This window comes from Rhea pennata, chromosome Z, assembly GCF_028389875.1.
Source record: "Rhea pennata isolate bPtePen1 chromosome Z, bPtePen1.pri, whole genome shotgun sequence".
NCBI classification, from domain to species: domain Eukaryota; kingdom Metazoa; phylum Chordata; class Aves; order Rheiformes; family Rheidae; genus Rhea; species Rhea pennata.
Genome location: NC_084702.1, coordinates 537,831 through 563,967, shown reverse-complemented (window position 1 = coordinate 563,967; position 26,137 = coordinate 537,831). Strand labels below are relative to the sequence as shown.

The following is a 26,137-nucleotide window of genomic DNA, read 5'->3' as shown; positions in this document are numbered from 1 at the left end:
ACACACATACATATTTCAGTTCCCTTCGTAAACTGTTTACTCTAGTGGCCAACTTCATTTTGCAGGACTTTTGAATTGGCTGTACAGTCAATTCAACACAAAGTTATTAAAAAAAAGGATGCTGCTACATAACACTGTTTATACTTGTTCACTCATACAGTCAACATTCAGAATAGCTAGGGCTTCACAGATAATTGGATATGAAAGAATAGTACCTTTATAATTGAGACATTAGAATATAATATTTCTGAAATGAAGTTTGATGAAGATTTGGCATATAACATGAAAAAGCACATAAATCTGTAGAAAGGCTTTGCTTTGCTTTATTTACTCTGTGCAAGAAAAGAAACACTAGCAAATTTACCTCAAATTTATGAGATGAGAACCAACATAAACTCCTCATATTTATTTTTCTCAGCATTCTGTTTCACAGTCAATATTACAACATTAAGCATAGATAATGTTGAACCTCCTCTTCATGCCACTCAAAAATATAGCTACTGATGCCATTTTTGAAATGAGGACAAATAGGAAGACTGACACTAAAAAGTCTGTAGATCTGCATAGCAGGACTAAATTTTGCCGTGTATGCATGCTCATGCAACCAACAGCAGAAAATTAAAACAAACTTCCTTTTTTTTCCCTCTGTGTGTGTACGTGTATGTTGCATACACCCCCCCGCATATATATATACACACATATATACACACACATATGCACACATATTATATTGTCTTTTATAAATTTCTATAATGCATCATTCACTTATAACTTCACAACCAGTTGCTGGGAAGGTAATTGTGGACTTCAGTTAAGGAAGAGATAGCAGGAGCATGTGAGCAATTGAGACAGTTTGTTTTCAAAGTGTCCTCAGTTACATAATGATTCTGAAAATTACAGAAAGTGTGATTTGCAAGCATAATTTTCTCCTACGTTCTGTTACATATTACTTACAGAACAAAGTCTGCAGCCAGAATATAGCCCATGTTAAAATACAAAACTTAAGAAAAACTTCTGGTGGAAGGAATAACTAAAAGACAAGGATAGTAACACTGAAGTTCCCACAAGACTCAAATTATTTAACTAGCAAAGCATAGGTAATTACTGTTTATCATCAACCTGAATAAGCAGGCTTGGAAAAATGGGCTCAGCAACACTGAAAAAGAGGTAGGTTCTACAGATTCACTGCAGAACTTCCAAGTGGGCAAAGATCCTTCAAGGGCAACGTGCCAGAGAAAGGAACCGATTTTTATTCAGAGTTGTTAGCTTTAAAAAAGCAAAATACTTTTTTACCATTATTTTTCAAGAAACATGCACCAGGAAGACCCTTGGGAGAAAAGAGAAACGTATTGTAAGAGCCAGACGTCCCCCTGAGTTTACTCCAAAGGCTTCTAAGAACATAACACACAACACACATCTCAATTCCTCAATATTCTGACAGTAATGTTCAGTCAGCTTTGATACAGAGATAAAGTAGGAAAAAACACTAAATAACACTCCTACATAAGTAACTGAACATGGCACGTGGGCCCCTGCCCACAGCGACTTTGCCAAATGCAGTTCCTTGCTGTGGTGTCAAGAAGGTGTAACACCCATGCTCCCTCCTGTGCAGCATCCCAGGCCAAACGACATCTCTTGCGACCAAACTTACATGAGCATCTGGGTACTTCATGACAGTCTGCATGTATATTCAGACTCACAGCTTCCCAGCCCTAGGGGACAAAGCTGTAGCCTCAAGTTATGCCGATTGAGGAAACATCATGGAGCCAAGGCATCTGTGAAGCATCACTGCAGGAACACTGCCAGTGTCACAAAAAAGGGTACAGTGCAATGCTCTTCAAGTGACACAGTCATATACACCTACACACACATACAAGTATCAAAGATAGATTTAAGGAGAAACGGGGTTTGCCTTTTCTCACTTTAAATGCGGTTAGGTTCTTTTTAACCCCCTTGTTCAAAGAGATACCTAGGTGAACACTGTCTTGTGCTTAGAAAAAAAACATGAATTCTTTGACAATAAGTAAAAAATATGCTGTGCTCCCCAGCCATCACAGAAAGGCACTTGTTTTTTTTTGAAACAATGAAAGGCCTTCTAAATCCACACAATGCAGAGAGCAAAAAGAACATCATTTCAGAATCTCCTGGATTCTATTTAATTTGTTCATTGTAATGAAAAAGAATGAACATCAGGTTTGAAAGACTTGTGTCATACCTGCCAGTATTTAGCATTTTCAGCTTACACAATGCCAGTCCAAGAGGAATTCAGTAATTTCTGTGCTACTAGAAGTTCCCCACTGCTTAACTGAATGACAGATTGATATACTGATGACACACTGCAGCACTAATCTGCCAAAACCATTTACAAATGGTTTTGTTTGGTATGTTACCTATAGGTATACCTATAATATTGTATACCTATACCATATTATACCTAATGTTACCTAGGATAATGCTGCTGAGCTTCACCAGTTTGCATTAGTCAGAAGAGTCGCAGGGTGAATGCTGGAGATCTGCAGACTAATAGAGTTCAGGAGGCTGCAAGTATATTGGTAACAACTAGAAACTGGACTGGAGCATGTTTAGACCATTCATCAACCTTTCCCTTTGCAAAACTTGGGAGTTGAGCAGAGCATATATTCTGGTGAGAATACTCAAAAGGTAGAAGGAATGGTGTCCAGAGGTTAGATTCTCCATGATCTCAGGACTTACATTCGAAAAACAAGGCCCACAAACTTTTGCAGATGTCATTAGCTGTGTTAGCCAACAATATTCCCGTGTTCAGAGCACACTGTTTAGATTTTGGATGCTCTCCTAATTCAAGAGCCTTTCAAACTGCAGTGAAGAAATGTTTAACAGGAAAAAATGATTATTTTACCATCACAGAAACTTTAGAGGCAAATCCAAGAAATGATGCAGTGCCAGTCACAGCAGCTAGTATGCCTGGGCAAGGAGAAGCTGGCAGTAAGGTTAACCATGTTAACCTCAGTCCAGCACTGCTCAAATTCTTCTCTGTGCATGGAAATCTGAGCACAAAGAAAGAATATGCTGTGTCATCCAGACAAGATGGACAGTTACATATAATGCCTAGTAGGACTGGCTTTCTTTCCTCTTTCTTTGCTCTTCTCTTTTCATATCCTCCAATAAACTGAAAATCCCCAGTTACCCAGAGGTTTTCATTCACACTCTATTTCCTGTGGTTTATTAAACCACTGGAAAGAAAGTTACTACATGCTAGGAAGAGCTGATGTTTTCCAGTCAGTGGTGCGGCACATCACTGGTAACTTTCAGCAGGTCCTGGGAATACGGAGCACACATACCTAGGAGGTTGTTGTAAAACTCTGGATCACATACTAGCTAGGAAGTAGGCAAATATTGCTCTGTGTGTGTGTGTGTATATATATATATATATATATATATATACACACACATACACGTGTGTGTGTGTATATATATATATATATATATATACACATACACACAGCTGTGTATATTTACATATATACATATATATACACACACATATATACATATATATATATAAAATCAACACACTTGTTGAAAATTTATGTATGGTAGGCATCACAAAGGCAAATCAGTACCAGAAAGCCTGATAAAGGTCAGCAAGAAACACTTTCTCTGCAGTGACTAAGGAAAACAGATTGCATGCCTAATAACCACTACATCAAGAAACACGATGAAAATTAGGCAAATGTAAGCTCATGGTGAAAACTGGGCCCATATTTATTTCATAAAATATGTTAAAGATTGGAGTTAAACCTCCAATCACACTTTTCACTGAATGATACCTCTCAGATATTTTTGGAGAAAAGCAGAGTAACCCTAAGGAGATACTTTTCATTTAAAAAAACCTTGAAATTTGATATGGTTTAGGAGTGCCAGAGCCCCAAAAAGGAATACAGAAATTTACTTCAATGCAGTAAAATAGAGGCCTGCATACTGAAACAGGCCACTAAGCTTCACAAGTAAGATTGTTTATCTGCAAGTCAATCCTGAAGTAAGGCTTTTTTACTTCAGATTTCTGCTGTTTCTCTGTAAGTCTGCACAAATACTTCTACTTTAAAGACCATTGTATTCCAATGTAATTAATTTAAATTAACAAATACATACCAGACTGCTGACTCCAGGAACAGTCCACAAATTTTCCCTCACAATACTATGTGAATGTAATCTGGTTCATCTACTTTTTTCCAGTGTGTGTACAGAAACCTGCAGTATCCTCCTACTCACCTGGTCAGGGAATCACTACGGCCAAGCTGCTAAATCCCTTTCTCTGGGTTAACATCAGAGCATGTCAGCTCCATCTTTTACAGTAAAGAGTAGCAGCAACTACCATTTTAGGTGGATTTGGTAATCCAGAGGCTCAACCACACTGTTTCATCCTTGGTTGAATTTGATTTTGATCTGACCTTCCTGCCCCTGTTTCCTATGAAGGGGAGGTACCACTTTAGCAGTCATCCTATTTCACCCTACCAGGTTCCAGTCTGCACATTTTTAAAATTAAGCAAGTATCTATGTTAAAATTTGTGCCACTTCCACGCAAAAATGTCCAAGAGATTCAACTTAAAAATAACATGCTTTCCTATATATGCAGGAGTTTGCAACTCGTTATTTTGAAAGATCTGTGAAGATTTTTGCATTGCTAAGGTTCAAAAGTCCACTCTCTCTCTGATCTCATGAAGAGCAGCTCTGGTCTTGAGACTGAAGTGTTTTATTTCTTTCAGCTTTCTTCACTTCACCCTATCCTCCCCCTTCACAAAAACTATCTGAGAGATTTGTTTGAATTAAATTGTTACTATGCTATAAAGTTAGATATCTAGTACTACATCAGAAGATCTTTCCCCCTTGGCTGAGGTATTACTACCTAAGCAAAGATTTTTAATGAGCATATAAAAAGCTTTATTACCAAATTATTATAAGCATTTCTACAGAAGATTTATACGCCCAAGCTCTACTCACCAGCATGCCTAGGGCAAATAATCAGATTTTACCAGACTTCAAACAAAATCAACAACCCCTCTCTCAACATGTAAACAATTGTTGAAATCAAAAAGTGCTATAGACTAAAGAATTTACATTTAGTTTTAAAAATTCTGTCTATATTCACTGTGAAAATCCCCATGAAAATTAGATTATTGAACATGCTGAACACAGATGTTTTCAACCTTCTTCAACATAGACGAGGTTATATGAAAAGTATCAAAATACACAAGAAGTCAGTCCTTACTGTCAGTTCCTTTCATTTCAAATATTTTTCAAAATTCTATTTGGCTGTAAATGTAAAACTAGTATTTTAAAGTTTGCTTTTTCATATCTTTATAGCATACAGATAAAAGTGCAAATGACAAAAACTACACAGCACAGCATCAACAAAATCTGTTAGATGGTTTGTAGTAGCAAGGCGTAGTTAGAGGAAAACCAACTACATAAGGCAGCAATGTCTGTGTCAGACAAGCTACCTAACCTTAGGACAAAAATAGGAAGTCACCTTCTATTCTGAGGACAACCTCACAGAGTTTCACTAAGAAGCATCTTCCTAAAGTGACATCATATATGAAGTTCTAATATATTAAAAGGATATTGTAAAAAATGATATTATAACTATGTGGCTATTAACAGGTAGATTTCATTGAAGATCTATTTTTTGAATAGAAATTTAAAAGCCATTTCTTGAATTTTTATATAACATGGCAGTGTTTATAGATCACTCCCACTTGCTTTGTCACTCTATAGTAAAACTTCCTTCAAGTACTGCAAAAAATGTATTTAACATACATTGCTTATAAATAAAAGCTGTTCAAAGGAATATGTCTGACAGATAGACCAAAATATTAGACCATTCCACTTTCCCTATGTCATGATTTTAAAAGAATTTCAGCATTCTTTTGCATTCTCCTATCTCTGACGAATTGGGTTCACAACATAACACTGTTTTGGGGCTAATGCAAGCATTAGGCACAGAAGATTTTTAGTAGCCTGAGGAGCACATTTGCTGCACCAAACCCTGAGTCAGACAACCAAGTAAATCTCCAGGGAAACTCAGAGTGGGCTATGTAATCATTTAACATGACATCAACTTATCTGCAAAAGGCAACAAATAAAGGTGCCTGTGTGATTACTGATAGAAGATGTATGAACCTGATCCTCACCAGCTGCTCTCTGGGAACACAGAAACAGCACTGAACTCACACACCAACCTTCAAGTGAGGGAAAGAAAACAAGCAGTTTTCCAAAAACATACTTATTTCAACCGCTGGTTGTTTATGTTTCTAAAGGGGTGATCTACCTGTACATTTAGGTATATCCCTTTGCAGAAAACTTCTGCACTGTGGGAGAAAAGGACTACAGATACAAAGAGGATTTTCCTGCTGGACTGCAGTCAGGTACTTGGACCAAACCAGCAGCACAGGGGTCAGTTCCTCCTGCCTGAAAATTCATTCTACTGAAATCTTTTCTAGTAGAGAAATCAAAGGACAAAGAGGAACAAAATCCTTCTGAAGCTATTTTCTAAAGAGCTGACATCAACTTAAATTGCTGCTTGAAACATAACCTGCTTCTAAAATAGAGCACAAAAACATACCACTTCTTCATAGCTGTATTACAGGAGTCCTATGAGATTTACTTAGACAGAAACTGATACTTTGAGGAAGACCTGCCCAGAGCAGCATCTCCAGCTCTGCACAGTTTCTGGCCACTGCAGCCTCTCGGTTTGGAGTTTATTGCATGATTGCCTTGATGTTCCCTGGTGGCTATTTCCTCAGGCACAAGCCCATGCTAGGAGGAAGTCTCTAGCTGTGGGGAGCTCATCCCATCGGACTTCACATCCACATATGTAGCTCCAGAGTGAGGAAAAACCTCCATTTAAGTAGATACATAGTTGAGTGTATCCACTATCAAAAATGCAACCCTCAGATCCAAAGTGCAGGAATGCTCCTTAAGGTAAAGCCCCTCCACCAGGGAATTCAATAGCTACCTAATGCGGAAGGAAACTTTCTTCCTTTTCTTGTCATCTTACAAAAGGAGTCTAACGGCTGTCCAAAAGCCTCAAAGATATGCACACACAGTTATCTGAAAGCATGTGTAAATAGCTATAAAGGGAAAGAAAGTACATATTCTAGTAAATAAAGGCCAGCTTTTGCTGAAAGGAAATCAATTCTACATGGAAAAAAGATCACATAGTCACATAAAGTCACATAGTCTTTTTAAAAAAATCTTTTTTCATCTCATCATGAACTTCAATTTTTGTCATCAGCTATGTGTGAACCCAAGAGAGAGTGGCAGACAAACATCCAGAACAACCACAATAAAACCAAGATATGAGGAGACAAGAGCACATGGAGTGCTTAAGAGTACTCTATTTCCATCCTTGTAGGACTTCGTATTAATGTCTTTGAAATTTCAGCTGTCTCAGCTTCTGACCCACTTGAGGTAGGTTATTTTTCAAAAGCTAAAAAGCTACCTGAAATTTCCAGCTTTTCTTAATAGCTTATATTCTTAATAACAGCTACTTGTTATTAATTTTCTTTAAATTCATCTTCTTTTATGAATCTCATTAAGATGCTGAAAAATTAAAGACTGCTTATGCATACTGTCTGGGAACTTCTTTTTGAATGGAATAAATGAAGTGTTTTCTTTGACTTAAACTTACTGCCATTTTTTTATCACTATAACAAAAAACAAGAACAGATGCACAGTTTCATGTGTTAAGCTCTAAACCTTAGTTTGTTGCCTCCTGGCTTTTCATGCTCAATGTCCTTGGCCTGTCTGCTTTTTTATGGCACTACCTGCCAAACCAGCAAACCCACCGTTAATTCACACACAGATCTTTCACAGATAATCCAAGCTCTCCCACACAGGCAGCCTGGATGAAGAGAAAGCCTACATTCAGACTTCAGTAATAAAAAAATTGCTAGTACTGTCTGACTCATGCAGCCTTTAACACAGATAGGAAATAAGAGATCTGAAGCATGCATTTCTGAGTAACTTTTTCCAGTTTCCTACTTTTATCGTGAAACAATGTCAGTGAAACTTTGAAACCAACATTTTAAAGATCCCTCATTTATTTTTCCTTTTACTACATGTTCAGTCTAGCCACAAGCTAAAGACCACTGATGAAGCACTGCTTACTTAAAGGCTGACTTTGCAGATACCAGTTTTAAACAGGACAAATTCTGAAAGTGTGTTTGTTTAGAGGTACATGACCAAGCCATCTCTAGCAAGTTATTTTAAGTAAAAGCAAAAGCTCTCTCAGGATGACTTATCTCCTAAAATAGAAACACCTGAATACAGTTCAAATTGGTCTCACTCCAGAGGGACCAAAATTAAGTAGCACTTTGTTAGCATGTATGAACTTCTCCCAATCCCAATCTCCTTGCAGTCAATGAAATGCTTAGTATTGCAATTTGAATTAATAATCAGTGGGAGTGACTTGCCTGGACAAAATGGAAAAGTTATTTCATCGCCCATCAAACATAAATGAACTTTATCTCTTCCTCCAATTAGTGAGCATCTGCCCCAGTCTTGTTTCCAAGAACAAGCCATGCTCATTTTCAGTATTTTAGCTCTTTTTCTTCTTATTACATCTGCAATAAGGCCATCAGCAACCAAAGACTACCTCTCCAGTTAGAGATTTTAATTACATGATATCACATTATTCCTCCCATTTTGGATAAATCCTGTCTCAAATTGATCAGCTTTCCATTGAGAACTTTTCTGAAGAACATCATCTTTCTCCATCAGAACTATGAGTATTATTGTGAGGAACAAGGCAAAGATTCTGAGAAAGTAAGAGCTGGTGACCAGGACAGTTGAACACTGTTCTGGAAAACAGGATTCTGCTTTTTTGGAGTTATTTTCAGAAAGAAAATTACCCCATATTTTATCGTTCAACAGTTCTACATCAATTTATTGTGTATCTCACAATGCAATAGTGCAGTTAGCTCCAGCTCTTTCTTCCTAATGTGGCTTTTAACACCAAGATGCATTGCCATGCTCTTCATCTCATCTCAGCCTTCCTTTCCCAGCTGTTCTTCTAATCATTTTTGTCCAGGCAATGCCACTGCTCCCACTCTCTCTCAGCATCGAGATCCCACTGGTTCTTGTCCATACTCTACTCAGACCAAAGAGCTTTCTCTTCCAAACTCTAGTCCAAGAAGGGAGCAAAGGGTGTACAAACTCCCTAATTTTGGCTCCAGTGTCAAAAGGAGACACATAGTTGCAGCCTGTAAATCATCCAGCATCCAGGTAAGCAGAAATCACCATTTTCATTGCTTTCATTTTCTGACATTTCTACATTATGATTTCTTTTCCTATGGTTTTGATTTTTAATGACTCTTCTTCACTCTAATTGAAATGGATTTCTGTAGGGAATTGAGCCACAACAGTGACACAAGAGTCCAGGCCTCTGCCAAATTTTAAATCCCAAGAGCATAGTGCATAGCTTGAAATTTTCTCATAAATAAATACACCAAGGACCTTACTGAACGGGGCAAAATACATACCTGTCTTTCCTGCACCTTGGAGATAGCAGAACATTTTTGCTGAAGTATTTCCAAATGTTCCACTGGAAAATGTCCATCTGACAAGTCACAATTCAGAAAGAAACCCCCAAAACTATGAATAATTGAACATGATATCGTAGAGGGAACTATTGCAATCTTACCAGCTCAACTATCAGGAATTCAAACACGATATACTTAAGCTACACACAGAACTTCTTTTTTTAGTAATACCAAGCTCTTATTTGTAGGAGCCTCAGCTTCTGATTTAATTTCAAAGTTAAAAGATCAAACAAATTACATCAAACAAATTAAACTACCTTTCCATCCTATCTCACCACATCTGTTTGAAAAGGTCATCATTTAATGTATGTGCCACCAAGCACTGTGTCCTGCCACTCCAGAGTGTTTGGTTCTTCAATGCTATATCCTCCTTTGCTTTGAGAGCAGATGCATCAATTTACATTGTCCAGCAATACTGAAAAGCTAAAAAGAACCTCTGAACAGAGGCTACAAAAAAAGCCGTGTGCATTATGATGGTGGTGAGAACAGATCAGGATTAAGCAGGCTATTTTATTGCCGTCAGCAAAAATCCTGTGCCACACTACTGAATAGCAGTATGGTATGTTTCAGTATGTTTAAAGCACCCTCTGTATTTCTGTGCTATCACTTTCTCTATTTTAAAATACCCAAATTCTTTCACCTGTCTTTTCTACTTCTAAAGATTACCAAGTCTTAACTGGTTTATTAAATGTTAACACAGGCACTCCGTGGACATATGTACAATATCCAAATTAGCAACCTGTCAACTATGGAATGGGTTAATTTTGTAAACTGGAGCAAATGAAGAAAATAAACAAACGCTTTATGTTTTCATTTATTTTGCTATTACTGAATATCAGAAATTCTAGTAAGGGCACTCTCGAAATTTTTTACCTAAGATTCTCAAAAATATCCGAAGAATGGATAGTTTGTCTAAACCACATCTTATTCTACTGCTGGCCCATAACAAATCTTTCAGTAAGGAGTATGGAAGAGCAGTACTCAGGTTTTTCTTCTTCTGGCATAGCCATGTCCAACCATTTTCTGGGCCGCTTGGTCTTTTCTAACGAAGATGATGGCAGCATTTTGTATGCTCAAATCTTCCCCTCTGATAAGCTTTGCATCTTCCAAAGCTCACTTTCAGTATGAATTTTTTTTCTAATTTTTCTTTTTTAGCAGAAAGAAATCTGTTTTTGCAGAGAGCATGTTAAAAAAAAAAAAAAAAAAAAAAAAAAACTCTGACCATGCTTTCTCAACCATATCTTTCTCCACTCTTGCAAACATTCTTAATTTAAGCAGTTAAAGACATGCAGGATGCGAAAGCTGGAATGTAACACAGGAGCAATGCCACAAATGAACAGTCTGAGTTTTCATTCACTTCATAGTTATTTGGAATTAACTGGCTTCTCAGAACTTGCAATCAGTACAGTGAAAATACACCAGAGATTTTATATATCCTTCTGCCAATTGTCTAATGAATGCTGGTTGCATCCATTCATCTAACTTACAAATTTGGAGTCAAGTGGTCCAATATTTGCATTATTGAAATCAGCAGGGGGACAATAGCAAGGCTAAAAGAAAGATTCTGTTTGTTTTTGCAAGGTATACAGCACACGAACAAGTTTTTGTTAGCTCAAACCATGCAGAAGAAGTCCTCCATCTAGACAACTCCTGACATACACAGTCAACTACATAGCTCCACTTTTTGGCCTGAATATTCAACCTTCCAGGATTTTAAAAGCGTTGAGTACTATGGCGTTCTGAAGAAAGCATCTCCTTTCCAAACTCTTTCTTAAGAAAGCAAGCAATATTCAGAATAATGGAATCACATAGAATAGCAACTCTAAAGAAAAAAGATGGACCAAAATTAAAGCTGTTTGTTCAAACTGGATATCAATCTCTGACCTAAAAAACAGTTTTCAAACATCACAACTCTGCTAGCAAAAAAAGTCAAGACATAATTTTATATTAAGAAACTGGATTTAAATAGAATCCAAAGTATTCAAAAATTATTTGAAATTGCAGAAATTTATATAAAAACCTAAGTTCTTTACAAAAAGAAAAAAATATATTTGCCCTAAAGTATGTAAATCAGCCAAGTGTCTGAAGGAAGTTCTTGGCTAAACAAATGAAAACACAATTGCACTTATGGTCCTCTTTCAACAGCAGTAGGTTCTCCCTGCCCCACCCTCCCGGATGAAACAAGAATAATTTCTCATTTCAGTTTAACAGTTTATTCAGTCAAAGTTAAGAAATTTATCATGAATTGTAGAAGAAAACAGGCTAGTTTTCCTAAGTTAGGAAAGGAAAGCAAAGTGCAAATGCTGACTAAATCACTAGTTCTAAAGAATATTGCACAGACAGCATAGGCAATTAAATTCACAAATCCCCAACATATCTTTCTTTGTTTTTATTTTCCTAATTTTCCTTCTTTTTTTCAGCGTACTAACATATCAACTTATCTTACTATTAAAAAACTTGTCTAAATTTAATTCCATTACAGTTCTACTCAACAGCAGCCTAGCACCAATTATGAGGTAAAAACTAATCTAATCAAGGAAAAAAATAATGGTCCAACAACATAAAACACAGAACATGAGAAACCAATAAAATGCTAGCTACATAAATTGTTTATGCATGCCAGTAAATAATCTCCTTCCTTAAAAAAAAAAGAAAAAAAAAAGAAAAGAAAGAAAAAACAACAAATTTAGTACAAAAGCTAGGTTTAGCTGGAAATATTCCAGTTGCTGGCTAACGAAAATCACATTATTGAATGTTAAAAGTGAAAGTTTTAACCAAAAGTTAAACAGAAAACTCAGATTCAAATAGTTTTCCTATTTAGCAATTTGAACTAATTAAAATCAACTTTAGCTAATTTTTAGCTGTCTGGTGATTTGAGGGCTTTGTTTTTTTTTTTTTTTTACCTCATGTCTTGAAAAGTGGGAAGAAAATGTGCACAAATTGGTCTTCGTTGCTAATGGCTTGCCAGTTGTACACAAAGAATCTTCTCTGGTTTCAGTCCCTCATTCTTTATGCTTCAGTTAGTTATCAATTCTAAAATGTTTTTCTACTAGTTAACATGCTGACTGACTGCTCTACAGTCTACAGATAGAAATATTATGAAAAGAACAATTTAAACTATTATTTATTTCTTAAGAATCAAAAGTGAGTTCAGTACAGGGAAGATTCTGATCCTTGATTTCTGATCCTGAAAGAACACATCCTCTTTGATTGTAAAATTATAACTTAGAAAATTTTACTAACAAACAAATTTCCCAGTATAGTTCTGTCCCTTGATGTAATTAATATAGTCATTATCATGAAAAAATAGAATGAAAGCCAATTAAACACCAGCAGAGCTGAAATCCCTGATTCATAAAATGTGCATAATGCAGGGCTTCCCTGTGAACGCCCCCCGGCTCAAGCAGGTTCACCTAACCAGGCAGGTCATCATATGTCAGGCAGAATGTGAAGTGCCTTCAGCTACCAAACAAGAGAATAAAAATCCTAAAAGGATGACAGTGAGTCCTCTCCTCTCCTCTCTCCTCTCTCCTCTCTCCTCTCCTCTCCTCATTATTCTCTTGCCTACTTGATGGTGTGAAATACTGGTGGAGCTGTGTGAATACAATGCATACACTGACACAGATGATAACCTTAAGATTATAACACTACTAACAGCTTAAAACGGTGAGACAATATGTGTAATTTTTTTACAGTATTTTCTTCCACAAAAGAAGCCCCAGGTTAGAGGCAGTTTTTACATATGAGACTCAGGCAGTTCATATACTGCCAATGCTTTTGGCTATATAAACTGCTTCAGTGCATGGGGACTTGGTTTCCTAATGTTAGCAGTGAACTCCTACCAGCTGGGCCCTGTGACACAACACCATGGTGCTCCCCTTAACCATGGAACAATGTGCGTGGATGGTCCCATGCCAGCTGCTCCCCCCATGGGCTTCTGGATGCAAAGGCACACAGAAAGTATACACATTATCCTAAGCTTCATCCATGCTTCTGCAGAACTGTCCCAGAAAGCTCCGGGAAAAACCAGAAAAGCTCTGCAAAAGCCATGCTACCTGCAGCTGTACTCGAAGTATCAGCTAAAGATTTAGGTTCCCATGAAAAACACCTGCTTGCAAAACAAGTCACACAGACGCTTCACCTACCTGAAATCACTGGGATCTTTGAACAGCATCTGCAGCAAGAGATGAATTGAAAGCAAAATACATGTGCACATGCTAACATGACACGAGACCCAGCGCAGAAGTCCAGCCCCACTGAAATTGCTTGGGAGCATGCATCGACCAAGTCCTGCAGGAAGCCACTGGACAATCGCAGCTCCATCTGTATTGACAAACAGGAGGTGCATGTGTATGTATAAAAATATATCCAACTGGGGATAAAATAAATCCCCAGGATGTTTCTCTTGACATACGTAACAAGTAAACATTCAAGTAAAATTTTAATACTGTGTACATATAATGGAAACAAATTAGATCACATTATGGAATTAATAACCCAGAAATTATTATATAAACAAATCACAGCTATAGGAACTACAGACACTAGCCAACACCATTAAATCCACTTAGGTTTAATTGGGGCTCTTATAAATCAAAATAAAATCATTTTTTCAAAATAAGAAATAAACAGAAAACAACTAAATGGCAGCGACATTTCCTTGGGCTATAGCCAGGAGTGCCAAATTTCAACTGCCTGCAGTATGTTTTTACCACAAAGCAATAATTGCTGCCATGGATCAGATTATAATGGAAGGGGTAGAAATTTTTAACTACAGTATTACTAATAACATCTAATAATTAACAGCTTCTATCAGGGGTCAGGAGGCTGATAATCCTATTTTGAGGTTAATAAACAAATATCTTTCCTCGCTCTTTCCAAAGTAGTCTTCTCCCACTAGCTCCTGTCTACTTTCAGGCATTACTTTGCAGAGTTACCGCCAGCTGTCTCATCACATATTGGAAATGGGGCATTAACAGCAGCAAAACAGGAAGAATCAAGAAGTATTCTGACAGCTTCAAGTTCTACAGTGGCTTTTAAACAGGAACTAAAAAAAGACACATATATATATTTTATATATTTTTATATATATATATATTAATTATATATATAAAGTTCAGTTCTATCTCTCATTTTACTGACTAACCTGGTTTCAGACTTTTTGCCTTGTATGGTTTCTATGTCAAAATATAAATGAAATCCTTATTGGAACAAAATGCTGAAAAGGATCCTTATTTTGAAAAAAACTCATTCTGTTAAGTGAAGTGTCAAGTCATTCTCAGTCTTATTTGCTTATTGTGCAATTAAAGAATCATAAAGGTGCCTTTAAAGAATAATAATAGAGGTGCATATATATTCACACCAGCAAAGCAGTAGTATTCAAAGATCTCACCCTGAGGCAAGCAGGAGTATGAGGAGTATATAATTTTGGGACAGTCCTCTGGCATAATGGGTGCAGACCACAATTTATTTGTCCAGATGAGAATGGTACTTCCAGCAGCCGACACTATAATGCCAAGCAAGCATTAAATGGTAACGACAGACCAACATCGAGGTAAGATAAAAGGATTCCTTATGAACTGCCTGTGCCCTGCAACAGCTCTTCATCAACACCATGAGCAGGATATCATGTCAGATGTTTCCTTGGCGCTTCAAATGGGTAGCCAAAGCAAAAGTAGTGAAAATAACCCTTTACCACAACAGATATGGATGAAAAACTGTCAGCTGAAGTATCAAGACGTGGCCCAGTCACCTGAAATTTCAGGCAAGTCAAAACCAATTATTGATGGAGCTGAGGCATCTGAAATTCTTCAAGCATTGCCACTGTCAGAAATCTAATGTGAGCCAAAGGCTTTCAATCTCTGCCAAACTGTGACAAACGCAAGCAACCCAGCTCCATTCAGCATGCACAAGAGTAACACCATTGCTTCAAATGAACATAAAAACGTCAAGAACAAAGTTAAAGGTGTCAAGCAGCCAGCAGATCCAAGAAACTAAAGGCACAGTGTTAAATGTACAAAATAGCTAGGACAAGGGTGTGGAGACTTTGGCAAAGGAGATATCAGCAGATACAAAGGCAGAAAGTAGTCAGAGAGGATGAATCCAGGATATTAGGCCTCCTGCTTTTTTCTTTCCTAGCAACATCAGTGAAGGCAACACATCAACCTTTTCAGTTAAAATACTTTGTCAACTCACATCATCCCCAGAAAGGGAGATTTTGATTCATCATTGAATGAAGAACTAGTGGACAGCAGTAGAAAGTTAACAATTCAGTGACAGGAACAAGAGATATCTTAAGAGCAGCATAACAAGTCAAAGGGACACTCACCTCAAAAGTCTGTCTAAAAATGCATACAACTTAGGAAAGGCAAGAGGCACGAGAGCTCTGCATGTAGTCACAGCATTACAGCCTGAGTGGAATAAGTGAAACGTGGTGGGACAGCTCTCCTGATTGAGTGGTACGATGGAGGGACAGAAGCTCTTCTGCAGAAGCAAGCAGGCAAGATGAGGAGGGCGGGTTGCCTTCTATGGAAAGAACCAGTTTCAATATATGGAAGTCTTTCACACCATTGACTGAAAGACAGAGCTTGTGTGTTAGTGTCAGAGAAGAGTCCAGTAAGGGTAGCATGTGGGAACGTGTTACAGACTTCCCAAGTGGATAAAGCACTCTTTATACTACTTGAGGAAAGATTTTCATCAGAGCCTTGCTGGACAATTTTTGGAAAGAATACTTTCTTGATACAGCTATTGGATGGGCTAAATGAGGTGATGCACAGCTGTATCACATATTCGCTAACAGGGGATTACTCCTCAAGGCTGTGACAATTAGTGGCAGCTTTGATGGTAGCAACCAAGGTATAGAAGAGATCAAGACTTGGGGAGCAGTGAGGAAAGCAACTAGCAGAGCAGAGATCATGGACTTCAGGAGAGTAGACTTCAGCTTATTCAGGGAAGTGGAAAGTGGGATCCCATGTGCAGCCGATCTGAAGGGTAAAGACTCTCAATAAAGCTGGCAGGTCTTTAAGGATATTTTCCAACCAAGCAGATGCATCAGGAAGATGATGCATTTTCCTGCATCAGCCAGGATGCATCAGCCAAAAAAGGAACTCATGGTGGAGCTTCACTGCAAAAAGGTAACATACAGGAACTGAAACCAAGGGCTACAAAGATGGAACCATGGGCTATAAAGCAGGAATATAGAAACATACCCAAACATGCAGGGATGGTGTCAGAAAAACAAAGTTCAACTGCAGTTAAGACTTGCAAGCTTGCGTTGACAGAGACTTTACTGCTAAATTAGCAGTAAAAGGCTGAGCATGGAAAATGTAGGACTGTCACTGAGATCAGTCAACATTTGCCTCAGTATGGCCCTGAATCTTTGCGTACAAGTATTCCTCATCAGAAATTTCCTCCTTCCACATGCAGTCACTAACCAGCAGAACTGATGACAGAGAAAGGTAACTATCTCAAGCCTACTGCTTATCTTGCATTTTGATATTTTAAGCTTATGGTGAAACTTAATCTCTAAAACTCCTTCCTTGATACTTGTCCCATTAATGTCATTGCAGTTTTGCTTAAAAGAATATGTTCAAGGCAGCACCAAGATTTAAGATCTAGCTAAATTCTTCCTTAGCCATCTCTTACGAAAGAGATCTCCAGTAGGATGCCTATACTTTTGACCCTTAAACCTCCTCTTTTTTTCCCTCCATAGCTTAGAAAATGTATTAGAAACTAAAATTTGGCTGCTTACTCCTTCAACTAACAGGTATGTAAAATTCAGATCTTAGGTGATAGGCTCCTTCAAGAGAAGATATCTGGTCACAGTTTGGAAACAAGTTAACTTAGTATTAAGCATTCAAAGTGTGAGGCTGCATCTGGAGTACTATGTTCATTTCTGGGCTCCCCAGTAGAAGAATGACATGGAGCTAGTTAACGGTGGATAGCATGTCTGAGCATAAGCTAGCAATGTGTTCTTGTGACCAATGGTATCCTGGTACACATTAGGAAAAGTGCTGCCAGCAGATCCGGGGCGTTGGTCCATCACCTCTATTCAGCCCTGGTGAGGCTGCTAAGATGATGAGAGGACTGGAGCAACTTTCATGTGAGGAAGGGCTAAGAGAGTTGGGCCTCTCTTCAGCCTGGAGAAGAGAAGGCTGGGGGAGGGGGTCTTATCAATATGTATAAATTCTGAAGGTAGAGTGTCAAGAGGACAGGACCAGACTCCTTCCAGTGCCTGGATGAAAAGGCACAAACAGAAACACAGGAAGCTCTGTCTGAAAATGAGGAAAAACTTCTTTACTGCAAGGGTGACTCATCACTGGAACAGGTTGCTCAGAGAGGTTGTGGAGTCTTCATCCTCAGAGATGTTCAAAAGCTGTCTGGACATGATCTTGAGCAAGGTGCTCTAGATGCCCCTGTTGAGCAGGGAGGTTAGACTAGATGACCTCCAGAAGTGCCTATCAACCTCAACCATTCTGTGATTGTGTGATTAATGCAGTTAGTTTTTGTACCATACCATCTTTGACCATTTGCTTTTTCTGACCTTGTGCAAGTAAGCCTTTCTTCATCACAAAGGGAAAAAAGGAGGCCTGAGAGGAGACAATTTTTTCTCACATTAGCATACATAGCACCAAAGAAAAAGCCTAGGAGCTTACTAGATCCAGGCATAGGTGTATTAATCAATGCAATGGAAACTGGACATCAAAACAGGAAATGAAACCCCTACGTACTCCAACTGAGGAAGACAAAATACTGGGAACTATTCTTAACCTTCCTGGTTCTCTCAGAAAAGGAAAAACACTTTACATTTAGACCTCAGAGCAACATCTCCATTGCATACTCAAATGTAAGAAGGAACAAGGAGATTTTGTACAAATAAAACCAGAAACATCTTCCCCAGCAATGTACAGCCCTTCATTTAAACCATGACTACTAGCATTACAATGGTTACTGAGGAGAAGAGTTATGTACTATAAATCAATAAATCACTGAAAGGTAGAGAATGATAATTTAACAATTTGTTCTTCCCCAAGCAATATGATTTCCAATTCTCATGGGGGATGCACAACTACAGAAACATAAACCAAGGACTGCAGGACTTTTTGCTGGGTTTCACAAAGAAAGAAAGGCTAGAAATTAACCCCAAATTTGACAAACAAGAAAAGCTAGTCTAAGAGGAAGTCTAACAGGGTTTCCATAAGAAATCAATTATCTGGGAAGGCAAAGAATCACCTACATGAAAGCTAACATGGTAACCAAAAACAGTAACTGTCAACGCTGAAGAGCAATAACAGTGTTCAAGTTTTCAATAAAGTAATAGACTTAGCCAAAAAGCTGGAAATTTTTTCTTCGTATTAATACCTGAAACAGATGAGTAACAGATGAGTTCATTTACCTGAAGTAAATGAACGCTGCACCTCTGCTAGATCGCTCTCCAATTCAAAGTTTCCCTGACCAATATAGACTAGTTCAGTAACAGAAAGATTGCCTGATCTTGCAAATTCCTCCACCCACACCACCACACAGGGATCAACAAGAAATATTCTGCATAAAACACCTTGTGCACATATGGAAGAAAGAGAAAACAACACACCTGCCTTTTCAGAGAACTTGCTGGTAGTTGGAAGCACACAACAGAAAAGACTTGCAAGGAGGGGAAAAATATGATGTTAATTGCTAAAATATGAAGGCAAAATAAGAGCAAAAATTGATCCAATCTAGTTTCTGAAAGATATATTCTAGTTGGCTCTATAATGCAGAACTCAAAACTTTTACACAACAGTTATGTCAGAAAGACTTTGTCTCCATAGCAAAGTTCAAAGAAGAAGCTATCCTGAAATTGGTTTCAGGATCTATATACATTGATACAGATTATTTTAGATTTATTAAAGAAGTCATCTACTCCAGAACAAGTTATATGAACCCACACAGATGCCATGATGTATTTTAAAGCTTGCTATATCCCTTTGTCAAGACAAGCCCACCTGAACCTTTGCTGGAGGGAATGGACTTTGCAACTGAGGAGTTGGAGGCTGAGAGTCTAGCTTCAGAGTGTGAGCACAGAAACTCTTAAAATTATTTCCTCAAAGGTGAGTCATATTTCTATTGAAATATTCTTGTAAGCATTCTTTGCTGCGTGGGACTTCTTTTTCTTAATGGGAAAAGTAGGTGAGGGTGGAGATTTAAAGTGTATTACCCAAAGAAATGAATTAGAATGAAAATAGAAAAAAAATCCTCTCCCCACCTTAAACAAACAACTTCTCGACCTTCCCCCAAAACAAATAAAATTTTTTCTCCTCCTTCACCTTATGCTGGTCTACCCTGCCTTCTTCACCCCACTAACTGGGCAGATAGAGTTCCTACAGATATCTCATCAGTTTTCCCTTTTGTTTGTTTGCTTGCTTTCACCTTCTATGTTTTTATTTTCACTCCTGTTTGGAATTGTAACTTACTTTTCCCCACCTTTCTCTTATTTTGCCTCTGGATCTGAGACACGCAGAGGCAGTGGTGACAACAGGGGCATATATAGATGGTAGCTATTGTGTCCAATATAAATAATGCCACGTTAGGTGCCCTTCTGATCCTCAGATCAGGCACTGTGAGGATTTCTTTGCTTTTGATGCTCTTTTGCCTTCTACCTTCCCAAGTGCTGTAATGTCAAAACTAATTTCCAATGTCCCTCTACTTGAGTAACATGTTTTCTTTTTTTCTAGTGTGTCAGTTGCAACATTTTACATCTCAATACCCTTTGCATTTTTTGTTCAAGTCCTCTTTTTATTATCTTTTTTTTTAAACTTGGCATCTTCAATCTATCAGGAAACAGGAAAAATAATTTTAGTTTCTGCCCAAATCTTGAGTGTGAGATTTTTTGTATGCTCTCTCATGAAGTTAGTAACCATCCCATGGGTTGTTAAGTTATTTTGCATGTTGGAATGGTGCAGAGTTAAATATTGTTCTCATTAATTAGGAAAAGTCTTGCTTCTTATTAGCAGAGCTTGCTATACAGGGAAAAACACTTCTAAAAGAAAACATTGTCCATGGAGACTTGAGAAAGCTGGGCAGTATTGAAAATTTCTTTCAAGACTATCTAAGGATTAAATATGCTTGATTTAGTAATTCAGTGCTGCAGTTCAAAATACTGTTGTTTTTATTTGAGGACCATGCCACCTAAAAAGTACAGGAGGTGAAGTGCAGTTTATTATGTAATTTTTGCTTGCATGAGGAGTCCACACTAGCTACAGAGTAGTTAAGTTAGCACCCTTCCCAAAAGGCTACTGGGCAAGTTTTAGAAATGTAGTAGTGAACTCTGATACTTTTTTTTTTAATGGAAGGTGTTAGATATTCCCAGAGTACCAGTAAAACAACTTTTGTTACTTTAGGCATATGCTCCCTGTGCACACAGTGCAGAAGAAGATTGAATGACTGACTGGCTCGTATTCTCCAGGGACTGTAAAAGCTGTGAGTGAAGGAAACTAACCAAATGCAGACCCACAGTTCTTTAAAAGCAGCTTGCAAGCTAAAGCACAATTGGGTCAGGCTAAAGCTCTACATGCTCCATTGAGAGCTCATTCTTTTACAGCCACAGATACTATATGCTGAAAGAAAAGCAGCAATTTCAAAAAGTCTTACTCTGAACACTACTCTGTAAGCAGCAGCCTGTCAAGGAACTTGTAGAAAAAACATCGTTTTTAGGGTAGAAAGTGTCCTATATTTTGCAGCACATAATGGGTGACTCACTGCAGGTTTTAAAGCAGTTCTTCAAAAACTGAACAAAATTCTGAGCTATATACATATATAGTGTGTATCTGTATATATTTACATATTCAATGTATATATAGTATGCATACAGTATAGTATAGTACATATAGTATTTACTATCTGTAATTTGTATAGTGTATAGAGATACTGTGTGGGGATGCATATATTACATACATGTACACACTCATTATGAACTATGTAGAGAGTATATTATATGCTATGTAGACTAGCCTAAACCAATCACAAGGTCCAAACAATCTTCCTAAGATGGTTTGGCAACTTAATTGCTGTTTAGAAAAGGCAAGACACTTCTTTAGTCAGGTTGATCTGCTTCTGCTTGCAACACCTATACAAGTCTCTGATGCACTTGTCAACTGAACCTCCACAAAGAAGGGCATTGTTATAAAGGAATAAAGAACAAAAACTCCAATCCATGTCCTTGGCTAGCTGAACCATCCTCTGCAGTTCACTGAATGTAGCGTTGCTATTACAAATGACTATTACAGCACAGAATGTGCAGATACTTACAGATGCTACACAGAAACTTACATAGCCTTCAGCCCATTTATCAAAAACTAGCTCTTCTCACTTCCTAGCAAGCGATTTTATACATATAAATAAATAAATATATATATATACACACACACACACATATATATGGTTGTGCATGTGTATCAATCTATACACATATCAATCAAACTAAGAAAAAGTGAGACTGTACACACTATATTTTAATTAATGATGCTTTCAATAAGTTCCCTGCTAAACATTCTCACTCAGCTGCTGAAAGTGGGACTTCTCCTTTGAATTTATTTTATGACTATTGTAAAACACCACACAATATCTTAAGAAAAGAAAGAAGATAGCCTCCCAGGGAAGTGCAAACTGCATCTCTTTGTGCTCAAACCCTCAGCTTCTGCAGGGGGGAAGGTAAATGGCACTTTTCACCAGCTGCTGGCTTGTCCAGTTTATGAAGTATTCTGAATGCCCTCCGCAGAGCAGCACTGTCACAGCAGAATTTGCCAAGACATTCACAGGGATTCCCAGTGAATAAATTCACTGTGATTCCATTTGTACTTATCTCTGTCAGCCAGTACGAAGACTGACAAATGAAATCAGTTATATTAATTTTAATCTGTTCCTGCTAATTTGTTTTAGCAGAAGTACTCAGATGCTAGAACATTAATGCTGATATACATAGCAGACAGAAGTATTTGGATTGCCTGTTTTGGAAGCACAAAGAAACGCAGAATTTGGGAGTTTTCTTTTTCGTTTTCTTTCTTTTTCTTTTTCTTTAAGACTATTTCAAAGATGTCTCTATGACCGGCACAACTCAGTGCTGCATCTGAATACCAGTGAACCAAGCAGACACCAAGGTATGGTACTTCCACAGCAATTCTGCTCTAGCTGTGAGGAAGTATTTGCAGCTGGACAGCCTATATATTTAATAGGCACTCTTAAGGACCATGGGAAATTCTACATTTTGTAGTGTTTTGCATGCCTTCTAATCTAAAAGCTGATCATTTGCCAAGCAAATTGAGGCCTAATGACAGACCTGAGTCCCACTTATTCCTTCATACTGCAACAAAAAAGCCAAGTGCATGTGTGCCTATACATACGCATGTGCAGAGAAGACAAATACCTCTGCATTTTCTAACAAGGCTCACAGAAGCTAGGTTTTCTGATTTATTTCTTCCAGGGGAATGCAATGTTATAGGTATGACTTTTTAAACAACAAATGAAGATTCCTAATGCTCAGCTTCATTCAGAGATCATCTTCATATATATGGAGTCGCAGCTCAAGAAATCTGCCAGTACAGGAAGAATGACCAAGAGACAAAGCAGAGGGAAAGGAAAAGATCCTATTACACTAGATACTAGTGTTGTAGGTAACACAAGCATTCTTGCAAACCAAATCAACCCTTTCTGAACAGAACTCCCCAATTTCATAAAAACAGTGTGAGAGAGGGATGGTATGGTGTTCATCTAAATACAATAAGAAAAAAAAAAACATGAACAGTTTTGTGACCAACTAAAGCAGCAATACCTTTCAAGCAATTCTTTAAGTATTACCGCACCAATTTCACAGATAAAGCACAGATAAAGCATCAGCTTTTTTTTTTTTTTGTTTTTTTTTTTGTTTTTTTTTTTTTGTTTTACACACATAGAGGTATCAGCAGCTGAGAAGAAGTAGAAGTTTTGGAAAAGAGTGTAAACATTTTAAAATTCCAAGTGAATCCTTTAAATGGCTCTACATCAAAATCATACCAAAAATAAAAATCAGGAAATGGTTGAATTGCTATGACTAGCGCAGTAATTAATTTCAACCTCTTTTTATGCATTTTTACAATGTGATAACAATCACATTTGTTGCAAGGCTTCTAACTCATTCACACAGGACATGTAGCACAGAGGGAAAGACCATCCACCATTCTCCCTGTGCCTCCTCATACAAAGTTCAGCTGCACGTACCACCTGCCCTCCCCACCCCCCCAAGCCTGAACTTGCATCCGTCTCCTCTGCAATACCACCATGGTAATATCTTACATCTCACTGTCCTGGAGTCGTCATACTCACTGCTCACTTTTCCGTATTAAATGAAGAACGTTTTCTGGAGCCAACGTACTCTTGCGATACAACCCTGATTCTTTCTGCATAAATCATCTCTTCTCTGTTCTGTACACAGGGCTGAAGTGCCGTGGGAAAAAATTGTCAGAAGTACCTTTAGTTTTCTCCTCTTTTAGACAAATACTGAACAAATTTTCATTCTGCAGAATGAGGACAATGCACAAACTCTGATGCATGCAGAAGACATCAGCAAAGTGATGCAGCCTCCCCTGTGTTTTCTACAAGTACAGTAAACTGAATATCTAGAGACAATCAGGACCAGCTGATACATCAACAAGGACCAACTACACAGGGAAAGAATAAAAGAGACTACAACCTTCACAAGTACTCATTGGGCAACTCATTGTGATCCAAAACTCAACTATGGTATGAGAATCTTACCTACTGGCAAAAGGGGGGTTTTGTCCTTGCACCAAAACATGAACATTTTTCCACCTAGACCCCTCTACAGTACCAGGTGATATCAAAGAAAGATTTCCTTCAACCTAGGAACTAAAAAATTAATCCTCTCATCATTCATCATAGAGTCAAACACAGCAGCTATGAGAATTGTGCTACATAGCTCTCTGTTCAGGCAAGTTACCAAAAAAGAGTTTATACTGGCACTTGTAAACATGCTCATAAACTCACCAAATTTTCACTTGGAACACAAAAATTGCCAAGTTCAGCCACTATCAGGTTCAATAGTTGAGATGCTACAATTTCTTTGTGGAATGGCTATAAGAACATTTATCACAAAGATTGAAGGAAGGGAAATACAGGGCATTTTCCTCAATCCTGTTTCACTCAAACATAGTCACTCATTACATAGGTTGTAAAACAACTCAGCCTGAGGCAGAAACTCATTATGAGAAATAGACCAAAAAAGTAAAATTTTCTCAGTTCCAGAGGAGCAAGCCTTACCATCCAGAAGAGCAGAGTTACGTAAGATAAGGTACTGTTACCTAGCATGTCCATGTAATTATGGCTCTGCGCATCATATATGAGATTAGAGAGAACAAGTGCACTGCACGGCAGTAAGGGAATTTAGTCTCCTTACAGACAATTCAAGTAGTTCTGTGCACAATTTAGTTTAAAATTTATTTCTAGAGAATCTTTTTTTCCAGTATTTGCATTCTTTGGGGAGCTTTTTTTCATATCTGGAGTTCTTTCCCAAGCTCTGCCAAACTAGTTACTGGAGCAGCTGGCAACAGCGATGTGTCCACACATGTGCACCTCTGGAGTGTGAAAGTTTTCAATATGATCAGGAGGTCTCTCTCCACTTTCAGACTCCATGAATAACATCTGTCTGGTGAGATCTGTTAAAAAATTAGCATAGAGATGGAGAGGGGGTGAGATTAGGCATTATGGAAGAATGAAAAATAAGCAGTCCATCACCTTGTATGAAGGACCAGAGAAGCTTTTACTCCTGGACATTTTTGAACTGCTATCAAAACATTCCTATCACCACAGAAATATTAGTTAAAAAATAAAGCAGGAAACTGCTCTGATAAACTAAACCAAAAAACGTCTCTGGATTGAAACTGCACATGCAAAATGTCATCAAAGGAAGAGTTTTACAAAAAAAAAAAAAAAAAAAAAGGTAGAAAAAATAAGTCGAATTTGACTAATATTGCAGTCTTGAAAGAAGTACAGAATACATTTTGTTAGTGTTAGGAAATACCAGGTTTGTCTTCACTCAACATCTACAGACTACATGCACAAGTAATCAGGTTCAGTACAAAACTTGTGACAATAATGTTTCATATGCCAAGAATCCAAACAGATGTTCTGCATCTTGATGTGTTAAAGCACTTAAAAAGTAATTAAGCATTGTCATGTGCCATAGTCTGTGCATTCACTGACAACCGTTTCACAGTTTCAAGAGAAAAAAAGTCACAGGAACAGCTCTACAAAGCATTCTGTTCCAGAAACACTGACTACCCAGACAGTCTGTTACAGCTGATGCAATTTTCTTTCAATAGTGACCATAACCCAATAGAAAAGATTAAACAAATCCCAAAGCAGCATCTACAGAGGACAGAAAAGAAGGCATACATAAAGAACTTGTTAGTATGCAGACTATAGAAAGCATAACAGTTAAGGAAAGGTATAATTAATGTAGAATATTTGGCTCTTGTTTTAGGTGATAATTGAAATCTAAAAAAAAAGTATTCTAGCAAAGCTAGAGA

General features: G+C 37.7%; 1 protein-coding gene across 6 annotated transcripts in view; it reads right to left on the bottom strand.

Annotated features, from left to right (window-relative positions):
• RNF38 (ring finger protein 38) overlaps positions 1-26,137 on the bottom strand; it is a 115,020-nt gene that overhangs the window by 59,831 nt on the left and 29,052 nt on the right. Inside the window, exon 1 of one of the 6 annotated variants that reach the window (XM_062599566.1) lies at positions 13,727-13,904. The exons of the other annotated variants lie outside the window; for them this stretch is intronic. Coding sequence (XP_062455550.1) covers positions 13,727-13,904 — 178 coding nt within the window. Of the gene's footprint in view, positions 1-13,726; positions 13,905-26,137 lie in introns of those variants that run through there. 6 annotated transcript variants of the gene reach the window in all.